Consider the following 13,736-nt stretch of genomic DNA (forward strand, 5'->3'; position numbering starts at 1 on the left):
GTTTAAATATAAAGTTTAAGAGTTAAAAGCTTATATTTTAGGGTTTTAGATAAATTTAGTGTATAAAATTTAAGTTTTAATATTAAGAATTTTAAAATTCATAAAATTTATTGATTTAGGTGTTGGTTTTAGGTTTTTAATTATTTAAAATCAAAAATTTAGTTTTTATGATTTAAAAGTTAAAAGTTTAGGATTTAGGGTTTAGAGTTTGTGTTTGAGATATAAAGTTTAAGCTTTAGAGTCTAGAATTTAGAAAATAATTATAATTACAAAAAACATAAGTATTAATTTTTGGCATATTATTTGATGTTTATATTTAATAATTTACAATTAAAATGTTTTTTTTAAATGAATGAGTTGTATTTTTTTAAAGTATTTTAGCCGGTAAATAAAAATAACATTTTTTTTATAAAGTAAACATAGCATTTTTAACATTATTAATGCTATCTAAAATACACTTTTAAAAACCGCTACTTCCAAAAACATAACATAGCGTTTGTAATTTCGTAAACGCTATCTAAAAATAGAGGGTATGTTAACTATATCATAAACGTACAGAACACTATCTTCATATGTTATCTTTACGACATTTTCTTGTAGTGTTAACAAAAGCAAAAGGTACAAATTTAGGAGATAATAATTACTTAAATTAAATATTATAATAAAATATTTTATAAATATTTCAATTTTCTAAATAATAATCTATTATTTACATATTATTTGTTCACTATTTTTGAGTTTCCTGCAAAATCCACTTAGATTAATCATTAGCTTAGCTCAATCGTATAATGCTCCATAAACTTCTTTTTCATGCATCTTACAGAACAAAATATTTCACCAAAAAACGACAGGACGGATGAGAATTGACAACGAGAATGACAAACGTTACAAATTGGCCGAGTTATACGATTGTTAAAAATCGCAAAAACTCGGGAAGAATCATCCTCACCTTTTTGTTTCATCCATGTAAAATCTCCGAGCGTGCATTTTATATGAAAAGTAAGGCCACATTGTTCACATGAATAAAACCATTTATCTGGATATCTCACATGAATAAAACCATTCTTCCTCGCATATCTCACACCTAAAAAATATCCACAATCTTCACAACTTAAAACCATAGTTGCCTTATCTCCACAAGCATTACAAATTTTGTCTTCTGTTGAGTAGGTTATGTATAACAAATGAAGTAGATGACTTTCATGAGAAAATGAATCTGAAATAGAACCACATCGCACATCCAGAAAAATATTACCATCATCACTTTTGTAATGAAAACCTTGAAAAACATATTGACAAGCATTGCAAACAAATATTGTGTCACTCGAATCAGGTGTTGTGATTAAAGTAACCAACGTCTTGTAGAAGGAATCTATCTTTTTCGTTGGAAGAAAAGCACATTTTTTGTGAAGGATGAAATCATCACATTTCATGCAACTGTAGAACGGGCTAAAAAATATGGGATTCAAGCATGCTTTGCACCACATCCATTTATCATTTGTATCACTCTCTTCTTTGAGCTTTAAAGTATGATCTGCGTGACCGGAATGCTTTATTACTCCTTCCTCGATCATTTCATACGATTTAACCTCTAGAATTTTATCTGATATGCCTTCAAGTTCAATTCCATCCCAAACCTTGTGGCACATCTCAAATGAATGGCAAGATCGGGACATTTCGAACAAGAATAAGCCCCAAACATCCAACTCATCTCTTTATGACACACTCCACATTTCCAATCTCTTGTATCTAGGAAATTATTGTAATAAATGCGGTGATCATGACGATTAATCTTTATGATGCGTGGCATATCAATACAATTTTTATGGATCATGAAATTGCATGGAAGACATACATAAGGATTTGGGTCGTCATCCATTCCACAAGCATTACAAACAAAACTTCGTTGCGGCATAAGAGTGAGTGAATGCTCATGAGCCTTAGGATGAACAAGAGTGAAAGTGGTGGATTCTTTGCACAATTGATATCCACGCTGAAATTGCAAATATAACAGTGATAAAACACGTTATAAAGTTTGTTTCCACACAAACAACATTTTTCATTGGTGTACTTGGAAACATGCGTGAGACGCTTGAGAATATGTTTAGGATGACAAGAATAATTGATCTCTGGTGTTGATTCTGTACAATCTTTGTGAAAGCTCAAATCACATAAATTACATGCATAAGGGAACCGGTTATCAGACAATCCGCATAGATGACAAGTAAACATAACCATCTTTGGAATAAGATATAAACAATGCTCGTGAGTCTTTAGATCTTCAATTGTTATTATAACTTATTTTTTTGCGCATATCAAATCGATTGCAAAATCACATATTAAACAATAGTAGTACAATTTTGGCAAGTTACCTCTACAAACTTTGCATTCTCCATATACAACTTCATTTTCTGCAACTGCCTTAATGTGCAAAGAATGTTGGGGATGATAGCGGTTTTTAATCTCTAGATCGGAATTGGCGCACTCTTTGTGAAAAAAGAGTCCAGAATGAAAGCAACGAGAACCATCAGTATGGTAGTCTTTACAAGATTGCAGCCTTCACATTTTAGCCCACGTGATGGAAGTAGTCTATACAATTTTTTGAGTATTTCCATTGATGAAAGAAATATTCTTTTACTTTTAAAATTTTGTATAAGAAAAATTATTTTATAAAGTTCTATAGGTTTTTATGTAATGATGATAGCTATCGATAAATGTATACATATTTATAAAAAAATATGATATATAATTATTCTTTATTTACATGAAAATGATACTCAAAGAATAATGCTTGTCTTAGTATGGATGATAATTACTCATCAACGAATAAATTCTTAATATGTAACCTTTTTTGTCAGAAAAGAAAGGAAAGTACACCAGATTTTTCTTAAGAATTATACACCTAAGTTATTCTTTGTTTAACTAAGAAGGCACTCAAAATACAACATCATTTTAACGAGAATTTTACATGGTCAAGTCTCGAAAGAATGAAAGTTTTTAACACTATAAACATCAAAGGGAATTTATTGGTCTGTTTACTTTAATTGACATAGATTTCCAATCAATTTTTTTTTCTGTTTTTGAGCACTGAATTTATTAAAATCAATTTTTTGTTAATGAATATTAAAAATTAATTAAAATCCCATTTTTTCTGGATTTTGAAAATAATTTTTTTATATTTCATTTTAACATATTTCAAAAAAAAAGTAAGTTAACTACAACAACTAATTTTAAAAAGAGGGCGCCGTAGACTTGATTGTTTTGAACGGGAACTTCGTCATATCTTCTACCATTGGCATAAGAACACAGTCGGCAAAAAAAGATAGCCTGCCATTAATTCTAGATTGGAAATAATCAAGGGAAATTTGTGCACCAAATACAATCTCCAACAAGAAACCGTACAGAGATCAAAGATATGGAGCAAAGTGAGATCATAGGAATAGGACCTTAATCATGTGTACCTAACAATAACATTGTAGATGATAGAGAAATATCGAAATGGAAGGGACTTATGTTGACTTTCATATTTTTAATGATGCTAGGTTGAGGATCCGACAACGGAGAGCCGGTTTGTCGGAGAGCAAAACATGTCGGGAGGTTTGTAGCGGGACAGGTGACTCGCCGGAAAGGGATCGGAGACGGGAACCGAATACTCCCGTCAACGTTGCCGATCTAGTGATTCCGCCGCAAAGCCGTGAACCTTGTATTCGCCGGCGTTAGTGTTAGGGTTCTCCGCTCGCCGGTCAATCGCCAAGATCCGATCTCTTTTTTCCGGCGAGGCACTAGTTTTTTTTCCGATTTGCCTCTTTTGTAACTGTAGCCCAATTGTAACAGGCCAAGGCCTTGCCCACTTTCTGTGGGAGGCCCATTTTCAACAAATATTAATATAAGTTATTTAAAAAACAAAAGAAAAAAAAAGAGATTTGTTTTTAATTTCTAAATGTTTTGTTGATATAAGAACAGAGGCAACACTCTGGATAGTCATAGACTTATACATTACACCGGTAAACAAGCGCCAGAGAAACAACATGAACTTGTTGAAGAATTGTTTCTTGTTTACTTCACGTAGGGAAAGTTTATCGGTGACAGGTTTATACACAGTTTTTACTCTTGTCTTCATAATGTGTGAAACAGTTTTACTTGGTTGAGACGGTCAAAAATTTTGGGATAGAGGGAGCAGAAGAATTCCTCTTAGACCCCAAAAATGGAGTCACAAAGGTGAGTTGTCTGAATCATGTGATCATTAGTGTTTATTCTATAGGATAATAGTTAATGATCTCATCTAGTCTTTTATATAATGAAAGGTGAAAGAAGAGCTGGCAATTCACAAAATATCATTGGAGTACCGCATTACATTGTAAGTATTTGCACTATAGATCGATTGCCTTTATAAGATCATGGCAAAGCTCTAGTTACAACAGACTGTGCCATTTTTAATGTGTTCTCAGTCTTCAAGTCTTGTGTCTCTACTTTGTATTGTTTGGTCAGATCAATGGGAAGGTGAAGCTGGGTGGTGCACAACCTCCTGAGACATTCAAGAGTGCGTTTGAAGCGGCCTCAGCTTGAAACACAAACAGTTAACTCAAGAGTTGTTGAAGTTTTAAGTCTAAGGAGATCGACTATTTATGTTGTTTTAAGTTAACTAGAATGTTATTATTAGTTTCATTATTTTTTAATAAGGAGACATTAATCTCTTTAATCTGGATATCGGTTCGGTTTTAGGTTACTTTTTTGTTTTTAATCTCCTAAAATATAATTATCATTTTAAATCAATATTTATTTGGTTTGTTCGGTTAAAATGTTTGATGTTTTTGTTTTTTTTTTCTTGTGATAATCAAAAATTACTATTATTTGTTTGTTTTCATGTTATGAATCTTAGATAGTCGTGATGTCGAACCAATGGTTTCATATTATATTTTCTAAACGGATAATAATTAAAAAAAAAATATTAAGACAAATCATTTTACTATAATTTGGTCGATAGTGAAAGAAGCATTAAGAAAAAAAATATTTTAACTTCCAAAAAAATAGATATTTCAGTTGTTGTAAATACTTAGTTATAAGGTGCTCACGTCAATGTACACATGTATGTGTATGTAAAAGTATATAAAGATGATTGATAAATATATAAAGATATTGTTAATTAATATTAAATGACATTTTTTCAAAATAATGCATGAAAAATAAAATTTTTAAAATGAAATTATTTAAAAACAAAAATATTGTAAAATTTATATAAACTATAATATATAATTTACATATAATTCTTTAAATATATGTATATATATATGCATATAACGGATCAAGTTGGATATTCGTTCCTATAAATATTGATATTTGTGATTTGTTTTTTTTAATGGATATTGCATTTTAGTATTTGATTTGTTTCGTAGAGTAACGGATATCCGAATTTTTCGGTTCAAATCAAAACAGATAACGAATCCAATCAAAAATTATGAATAATTTGTCCACTCTATTTGTAAACAGTAAAAATAACGTAAAAAGACCATGCATGTGAGTTTTATATTAAAAAAAACGTAAAGTACATAGTATGAACATATTTATGTAGAGTTTGGCTGAGAATCTCTCTACATGTGACATGTGTCCATTTTAGTGTGAACGCATTTATTACAATGTTTCTACACGTGACATATGTCCAGTTTAGTGTGAATGCATTTACTTCAATGCTTCTCCTTTAATATATAAGAGATGACTTCTCAGGAAGAAGTTGGTGTAATAAATTACTAATACAGATTTGTTCTGTTGAATGGTTTGTCTAATAATTTAGAGAAGTTGATTTCAACCATTCTTCTTCTTACTCTGATCTCAGAAGAGCTCATTCTCTCATTAAACAACTGCCAAAAGAAATCATGTTCTAGATAACAAATTGTTGAAGGATTCAAACTATTTTTCATTTCCAGTACTGGCTTGCTTATAAATGTATATAGATATGAGACTATAAAATTAAGAGACATCACATATTCTCATATTTACTGTTAAAGGCATCTGAATGACATAAAATTATTAAAAACGACTGATCAAAGGACATGGTCAAGTCAAATTAAGAAACGCATAAAAAACAATGAAAATGTCTGCATGTAGCTTATTTAGTCACCCCTCTTTCTCTTTTGACTCAACTTCAGAATTTGAACTAAACTTGGAACATAATCATAAAAAACATCTATGGCTTCTTCATTCACTTGTTTGACTTCCTTATCCTCCCCAACAACGTATACCCTCCCTGATTCTTTCAATTTCTCATCCTCCTCCCCAACAACGCACAGGTCTGGAATATATAATCTCTCACAACACAAGAAGGCTTTCTTCTCATCGTCGAACAAAAAACTTACGGCATTTACCAACCAATCACGTTTCCATTTATCCATTGTGAAGACCTTGTTCCACTCATCAATCTTATTTGTTACCCATATCTCTCTCCTCAACCTATGTGAGGGTAGTAATAGCACCGAAAGTTTCTCTTCTCCAACAACTGATAGAGAAATAGTCGAAATACCAGATCTATAATAGGGAAGACGCATACGTACTCCAAATCTCTCTTGTGTATAATCAAAACTGACTAACACCATGGTTCTCTCTTTTTTATCCCAAGAAATCCAATTCGTCTTTCCCCTCCATGACACGGCGTCCGAATACCTAGTTAAGTTGTAGTCATTAGTGACGTCTAGAATCCTCCATGAATTACATCCAAACTCATAGATTTCGAATCTTGCCTTGTCCTCATATTTATCACATCTCAATATTTTGTAGCTAATATTGTTGGATTTGATGTCTTGGTAGGATCCAAGAGTATAGGTGTCGCTCATCTTGTGACGATTACTGGGTTTGATCCACCTGGCTTGACGTGTACAAGGGTTACAAACCACTAGTCCAGTCTTTTTATGGTTAGTGCATAATAATAAGCCGTCGCAGTGGAAGACTTCAGAAATTACGAATTGTTCATAAATATAAACAGGGTCGGTTAGTCTGATCTCATCTATGACCTCTATAGATGGGCATCCATTGACGCTCAACGAACAAATCTTCAATCTACCTAAAAACCCGAAGAGAACCTGAGACTGCTTTGGAGCTTTACGAAAGTGTTTCTCCGTGAATCCCTGGTCTTTCAATAAAGCGTTCCATCGTTTGCAAGTAGTTCGAAACCGTTTCAGAGATGCCGCCGGGACGCGAGAGAGTATCTCCTCTATCAAATCCTCAGGAAGGTCCGACATATGTATCATTGATCTCCTAAAGGAAGAAGGTGCCGCTGGCTTTGACTGCTCTTTAGGGTTTTGCGGTATACTTCACGTTTGCTTCCTTCTGACTCTAAATAAATATATTGAAAAATTATATTTTTTTTTTCTTTTTCTTTTCAGAATGTAAAATTATTATTCAGCAAAAAAAAGGCCGTTTTACAAGCCTTTTTATCGTTTTGAGAAAGGTGTTCAATTTGAAATTCAGTTTGGTTTTGGTTTTGTTTTTTGGTTTTCGGTTTTCGGTTTGGTTTGTAACATGACTGTTTTTTAGTTTCTTTTGATGTGTCTTTTTTGGCTAAATCAGGAATGAAAATACTACAGTGATAGCGCACGTTTCCTCTGGAAAACGATACCTACAAGTGTGAAGGAGAGCAAGCCTAAAGTTGTTGCAGCTTGGAGGATTAGTCAGAAGTTGTGGACCTGCGACGATGCAGTTGTATATGAAGCTATTCGAGGTTATGATTGGCCGCTCATCAGGTAGCACTATGGAGTATTACATAATACTTCTTAAAATAAAAGCTAATGGCAAATCACCTTGTGAGTGTGAAATGAAGACGTTTTTAGGAGAATGAATAAAATGCTATATTCTCTAAGTACACTCATAATTAACCAAGCATGTTCACGGTCAAAATGAACCCAATAGAAAACCTAGTTCTATGAGAAAATGAGATGTGTTTTAGCTATTATCTCGGTTTACGTCAAAAGTCCGAGGAGTTCAAAGCATCATGTTTACCACCTTTTCAAGTAAGTCTGATAGCTATAACAATGATTGGGTTCAAAGCTGGAAAAATGCTACAAACTTTTCATACAGTGGATTTTTTGCTTGTACTCTCAAAAATCCTTCTGAGTTTTGTCTAGCAAATCAAGTATGTCAAATCTATCGAGTTGTCATGTGTCTAGATTGAGTTCTATTCATGTGGGGGATTGATAGAACTCGTTTTTGACGAAATAGTTTTAGACCATTTGCCGGTATGTTCCCATGCGCAGATATGTTCATCAGAATTGTTGGACGTTCGTAAAGCACTATGAAATAGTGTAATCACATGTCAAAATTTGAGTGGTTGTGAATAAGAAATGAAGATCCAAAGTGGATTGGTTGTAAAATTTAAAATGAAACATTTATAAAATATCCCATTGGAATATAAAGTGAAAAAGAAGATATATGGACCAGACTCGAGTTTCGGGATTTGAAAATGGGCTTGGAGCCTAAAAGATTAATAATTCCTTTTACCAAAAATCATTTTCAAATTTATTGTTGAACAAGTCAACAAATATCTTTCTTCTTTATGTAAGTTTTTGTGATTTAAAGTGCTTGAATTATTTTTTATGTTACAAAAAATTAATTATGACTTAAGAATGAATTCTTATTAATACAAAATATTTCTTGCACTTTATGGAAAAATAAAGGGATAATTTGAAAAGAATCCTATTTATGACTTAAATTTTGAAAAATACACTTGTTTTTTCCTTTTTTGAAAATTATACTTTCTCGTATGTGATAGGACACTTTTATCCTGATTTTAGTTAGAAATTACAAATTCAAATAACTAAAATAAAATTCAAAATTAATGAATATATGTTTAAGATAAATACATGTTAATTTTTCAAAACCTAATTTATTCCTTTATTTTTCCCTTTTAATAAGGAAACTAGGTTAAGACCCGCGCCTTGCGCGGAATAAATATTATATATAAAAATTATTTTATGTATTAAATATTTTTACATATTGTGAAATAATAAATATATATTGAATAATTAAAAGTCAGCAACTATTAAATATATAATTAAATTAGTGCGAATATATAAATCAATTTTATTAATCTAAAAAATATTTTTTTAATATTTGATAGAATATGTAATTAAATTTAAATGATAGGTTACTTCCGAAGGAATCTCTTTCCATGATGACTGGCCTTACGCAATCCATCTTCTGGGTCACTTGTATGTTGACGATTGGTGAGTTGATGTCTCTTCTTTGGTTATATATTATTACAGATAGAAGACGAAACACGTTTCTTTTAATGTGTATACTGCAGTGATAGTGCACGTTTCCTCTGGAAAACGATACCTTCAAGTGTGAAGGAGAGCAAGCCTGAAGTTGTTGCTGCTTGGAGGATTGGTCAGAAGCTGTTGACACGCGACTATGCAGGTGTATATGAAGCTATTCGGGGTTATGATTGGAGTCAGGAAACTAAAGATATGGTTGCTGCATTCTCAGGTGTGTTTACATATATGCTGTGTACTGTTGAACATGTAAAGTGATTGCTTATCCCCTCTAGTTTTGAGCTTTGATCTGCATACCGAGAATCTGAGGTTGAGTTAGATGTGTTAAATCTTATGAGACCTTACTTTAGGATTTGTGTTACCACAGTTTCTCCAACCAAAAGCCTCAACATTGATCTGAATTGTGTGAACTTGTACATTTTCCCCTCATCCTATTTATAAGCATAGCATTTAAAGAACATAAAAAATTGCCACATTGGTTGTTAAACTTTAATATTCATTCTATCAGCGCCTAATAATTTATGTGTTGGTTTTGTTGCAGATGTTTACAGAAAAAGGATGTTTCAGCTTTTGATGTCTGCCTACTCCACAATTACCATCCGTGATTTAGCTCTTTTCCTTGGGATGACAGAAGATGATGCCACAACTTGTAAGCTTTCTTTCTATACTTGCCTTTGCTTTCAAAGATTAATTTGCCTGCTGCTCCAGCCCGTGCTACATCAGTTCTTAGATTTCTACTGACTTCATTCTTATATCGATGCTAGTCACAAACAGCTATCTTTTGGGACAATACTACTGTCTCTCTACTTTTGTACGCAATGTCTTAGCTTAGTGTCTCTAGTGTCAATCATATATGTTGCGGAATCAGAATGAACGATTCTATAATTGTATGCTGTTGGATATACACAGATGTTGTGAAGAATGGCTGGATAGTGGACACAGCATCTCAAATGGTGACTGTGAAGAAGCAAGCTGTTAAAAGAGGGCAAAAGGTTGATTCATCGAAGCTTCAGCGCTTGGCGGAGGATGTGTTCCACCTTGAACACTAAAAACTAAGACCACTCTCGTATCAATGGGGGTTTCTGATAGTGGAAAACTGGAAGACCAAACAAAATTTGTTTTTCGGAAGTTGAAGTTGTAATTGACAACATGTCTATTATCTCGAGTCTCAGTACTGATATGAAGCAGGTTTCTGGTATTAAGTTTGTCTTCCGCATGCTGATTGTAGATAAATCTTCAAATGCACAATCGAATATTGGAAATCTGTAAATAATAAACAATTACATGGTGGTTGAGTGTTGACTGACAATGTATTAGCTTCTTTTTGACTGTCTCGGTCAGGTGACACAAAGACTTGTAAAGTTTGGTCAACTAGCAAAGACCGGATTCATTGGTTATTAGATCATAAAATTCTAAAAAAAATCCTTGTTACAAGTTATGGGTTAGTTGAACAAAGGGTTTACGGTAACAAATGTTGACAAGAAAAATAAATAAAGTTAAAAGTTACAAGTTATAACACATCAGAGAAACATTTTGGCGAAAATAATTTTGGTTCACATCAATTTCGGTCCAATTCCGGTTTGACCAAATCAAAGCAGGCAATTAACTTCGGTTTGAATTGAAGAAGAAAACGGAACGACATCGTTTTGAGGAAAAAGGTCTTCTCCCTCGACGGGATTGTTTGGGACCTCGAGGTGTAAATGTGGAGAGGGAGCAGTGATAAGAAATTCACGCACAGCTAAGAACCCAGGACGTCTTTTTCAATGTTGTCCTTACGGATCCCAAACAGAAATTATTGTTCGTTTGTGCACTAGTTTGAATACAGAGTCTTAAACACATGAAAACAGAGGTGGAAGAAGATCTTTGTGAGTGGAGTTTGTCAAACCGAAGTTAATTTGCCTGATATTATTTGGTTTAACCATAATTGGACCAAAATTGAAACAAACCGAAATTATTTCATCCGTTTTTGTTTTTCACCAAAACGCCTTCGTATTGGTTATTGTTCCTACGAGGGAACTGAGGTGGCGGCTGAGTCATGAATTTCACTAACGGAAAAATGGTCAATGCATCAAGGTGTCAACCGAGGTGGCGGCTGAGTCGTTTTCTTAACATTACTTTTTTTATATTTTTAAAATTATTTAAGTTATAATTTTTTTAACATTATCTTTTTACATTTTTAAATTTAGCTTGGTGCTGAATTTAATTGATTCATTAATTGATTTTCTTTGTTGTGACTGAAATTGGTTAGAAAAACTCCTAATGGTTGAGTCTGCAAGCAATACCACTTCAAAAAAACTCATTCAGATTGATGTAAGCTCGGATTCAGTGTGTCCATGGTGCTTTGTGGGCAAAATGAATCTTGACAAAGCCATTGATGCATCTAAAGATCAATACAACTTTGAGGTTAACATTCTCACTCTCTTTATTTTGTTTACTTGGAGAATGATTGAGATGCTTACCGTATTCATCTCTCGAAAAATAATGTAGATTCGATGGCGTCCGTTTTTCCTTGATTCATCTGCACCCAAAGGAGGTGTGAGTAAGAAAGAGTTTTATCTTTGAATTTTCAGATTTCGAGGCCAATAAGGCTTTGATGGAGCCATTACAGTATCCTTCCTTTATCATACTTGCCACAAGGTGTTAAGGTTAATGAGTATGATTCATGGGAGTAGTCTCCAAGTAGTCCCAGAAGCCTGCAACTCCTCAGCGTTGCAGATTGCAGAAAGTGTTACTCGAGACTATCGACATCACTCTTATGTTGCCAGTAATGGTCCACTTTGGCTGATGCGTTCCCTGTCTACGGAAGCTGCGGAGTCCGCTTGAGTTCTTTGAAGATTGAGACACGAGCTGTAAGCTTTATATGCTCTTAGTCTCTTGTTATTTGCTACTCACCTGTTTGGGTTTTCGTTGCCTATTGGCACTTGTTTTCTTTGGTTTGTTACCAAGTCTCTTGACTTTAGATACATTTGTTACAAGGTTTAATGACAAAAAAAAAAAAAAGAGTTTTATCTACATAAATATAGAAACAGATATGAATGACGGTTCGCCCAGATGTCTGAGCTTTTTCACTTACCTATTCTTTTTTTTTTTAATTTTTTTAATTTTTTTTTTCACTTACCTATTCTTTAACATAGCTTATGTTCTTGTTTGAGAGAATCTTGAATAATCTTTGGTTCATGACAGATCTTTAAAGGTCTTGGCTTAGAGTTTGACACATTCGGTCTCACGTAAGCACCAAAGAATTTTTCTTTTACTAATCAAGAAGAGAGATTTGTTTTTCATTTGCGATGGCTTATTTATCACTATTATTTTTGACAATAAATAAATTATTAGTTGTCATTAATTATAAATTCCCCATTCCAAAACTACACAGACCAACCTTTAGAACATTTCTATTGGTGATAAAGATGAAATGTCTTTAGTTAGATTAAAATTTTTAAATGATAAATTATAATAAAATTAAAACCAATAGAAAACTGACATGCACGATAGAAAAGGTCATAAGAGATGTTTTCAGTGTGTTCCCCAAAACACTATTTTCTTCTCTATCTTCAAAAAGTATTTTAACTTATATTAAAAAATATTAAAAACATCCACTAATATAACCAATGAAGGCAATCTTAATTACAACATTTGTATTTGTCTAACCAATAATTAATTCAAAGACAATTCTATAAAATACCATGATTTTTGTTTTCATACTAAAATTAGCACAAATGAAATTCTGATTAGATTTAGTCATGCAACCTAAACTATGGTACATGCACCTCACTCTATTCATAATATTTGCCATGACTTCTTTTTTATCTTTTGAAATTTGCGATGACTTGTTTATCACTATTTTTTCCTAACAACACTTTTTTTTATTTTTTAAAATTAAGTAAAATTATTATTAGTTGTCAATAGTTATTAGTTACAAAGCCGCCATCTGAAAATTACCCAAAAAACATCGTTTCTTTACAAAATTTTCATTTTTCTCACCAATAACAAATTCAGGCAGATATATGAGATATTTTGGCATATTTGTGACAAATTTAGACAAATCAATCACATGCAAGAAAGCGATGACTAAAAAGCACAACTGATGTCATACCTGCTCAATATATTTACGGTGAACCATGCTAGGATGTTAAGACGAAAGCATATTTATGACAAATTTATATCATGTTTTCTGGATGTATCTTACATAGACGACTTTCAACATGCTTGCTTGCCTTGGAGGATACTTAATGTAAGTTATCAATGAGTACGTCAAATTTACCGAAAACTTATTAACAAAAACAAAAAAGATGTCTACCGAACTCTTGCTTAACCTGCGTTGATTAGCACATTTACAACAAACACGAACAAGTCTTCTTTTTTTTGTTCAAACTGAAATTTCATTTAGAATAATTCAAACATTGTTAAAAGCCCACATGGCCTGTTTTGCAATAGTATCAGTCTGCACATTAAAATCAGTTTGTTTTATTAAATTTCTTG

General features: G+C 32.6%; 2 protein-coding genes and 1 pseudogene across 2 annotated transcripts; 1 reads left to right on the plus strand and 2 right to left on the minus strand.

Moving 5' to 3' along the window:
* Positions 1-767: 767 nt before the first annotated feature.
* On the minus strand, positions 768-2,298 carry LOC106329851 (annotated as a pseudogene).
* Positions 2,299-6,050: 3,752 nt separating this feature from the next.
* Positions 6,051-7,278, minus strand: LOC106333889 (probable F-box protein At5g47300). The gene has a single exon (XM_013772275.1). It carries the CDS (start codon positions 7,236-7,238, stop codon positions 6,108-6,110), a length of 1,131 nt encoding a protein of 376 aa, XP_013627729.1. The 5' UTR covers positions 7,239-7,278; the 3' UTR covers positions 6,051-6,107.
* A 644-nt stretch (positions 7,279-7,922) lies between these two features.
* On the plus strand, positions 7,923-10,566 carry LOC106329852 (COP9 signalosome complex subunit 8-like). The gene is made up of 5 exons (XM_013768467.1): positions 7,923-7,997; positions 9,130-9,209; positions 9,290-9,471; positions 9,799-9,906; positions 10,167-10,566. The coding sequence occupies exons 1-5, from the start codon at positions 7,923-7,925 to the stop codon at positions 10,304-10,306; spliced, it is 585 nt and encodes a 194-aa protein (XP_013623921.1). The 3' UTR covers positions 10,307-10,566.
* The last annotated feature ends 3,170 nt before the right edge of the window (positions 10,567-13,736 follow it).

This window comes from Brassica oleracea, chromosome C3 (assembly GCF_000695525.1).
Source record: "Brassica oleracea var. oleracea cultivar TO1000 chromosome C3, BOL, whole genome shotgun sequence".
Lineage (NCBI taxonomy): Eukaryota > Viridiplantae > Streptophyta > Magnoliopsida > Brassicales > Brassicaceae > Brassica > Brassica oleracea.

Bases quoted from the DNA above. Each gene is read 5' to 3' on its own strand.
- LOC106333889 (XM_013772275.1), bottom strand. From the start codon at position 7,238: ATGATACATATGTCGGACCTTCCTGAGGATTTGATAGAGGAGATACTC.
- LOC106329852 (XM_013768467.1), top strand. From the start codon at position 7,923: ATGTGTTTTAGCTATTATCTCGGTTTACGTCAAAAGTCCGAGGAGTTC. The intron at 7,998-9,129 runs GTAAGTCTGATA...TTTAAATGATAG, and splicing joins CATGTTTACCACCTTTTCAA to GTTACTTCCGAAGGAATCTC. The intron at 9,907-10,166 runs GTAAGCTTTCTT...GGATATACACAG, and splicing joins AGAAGATGATGCCACAACTT to ATGTTGTGAAGAATGGCTGG.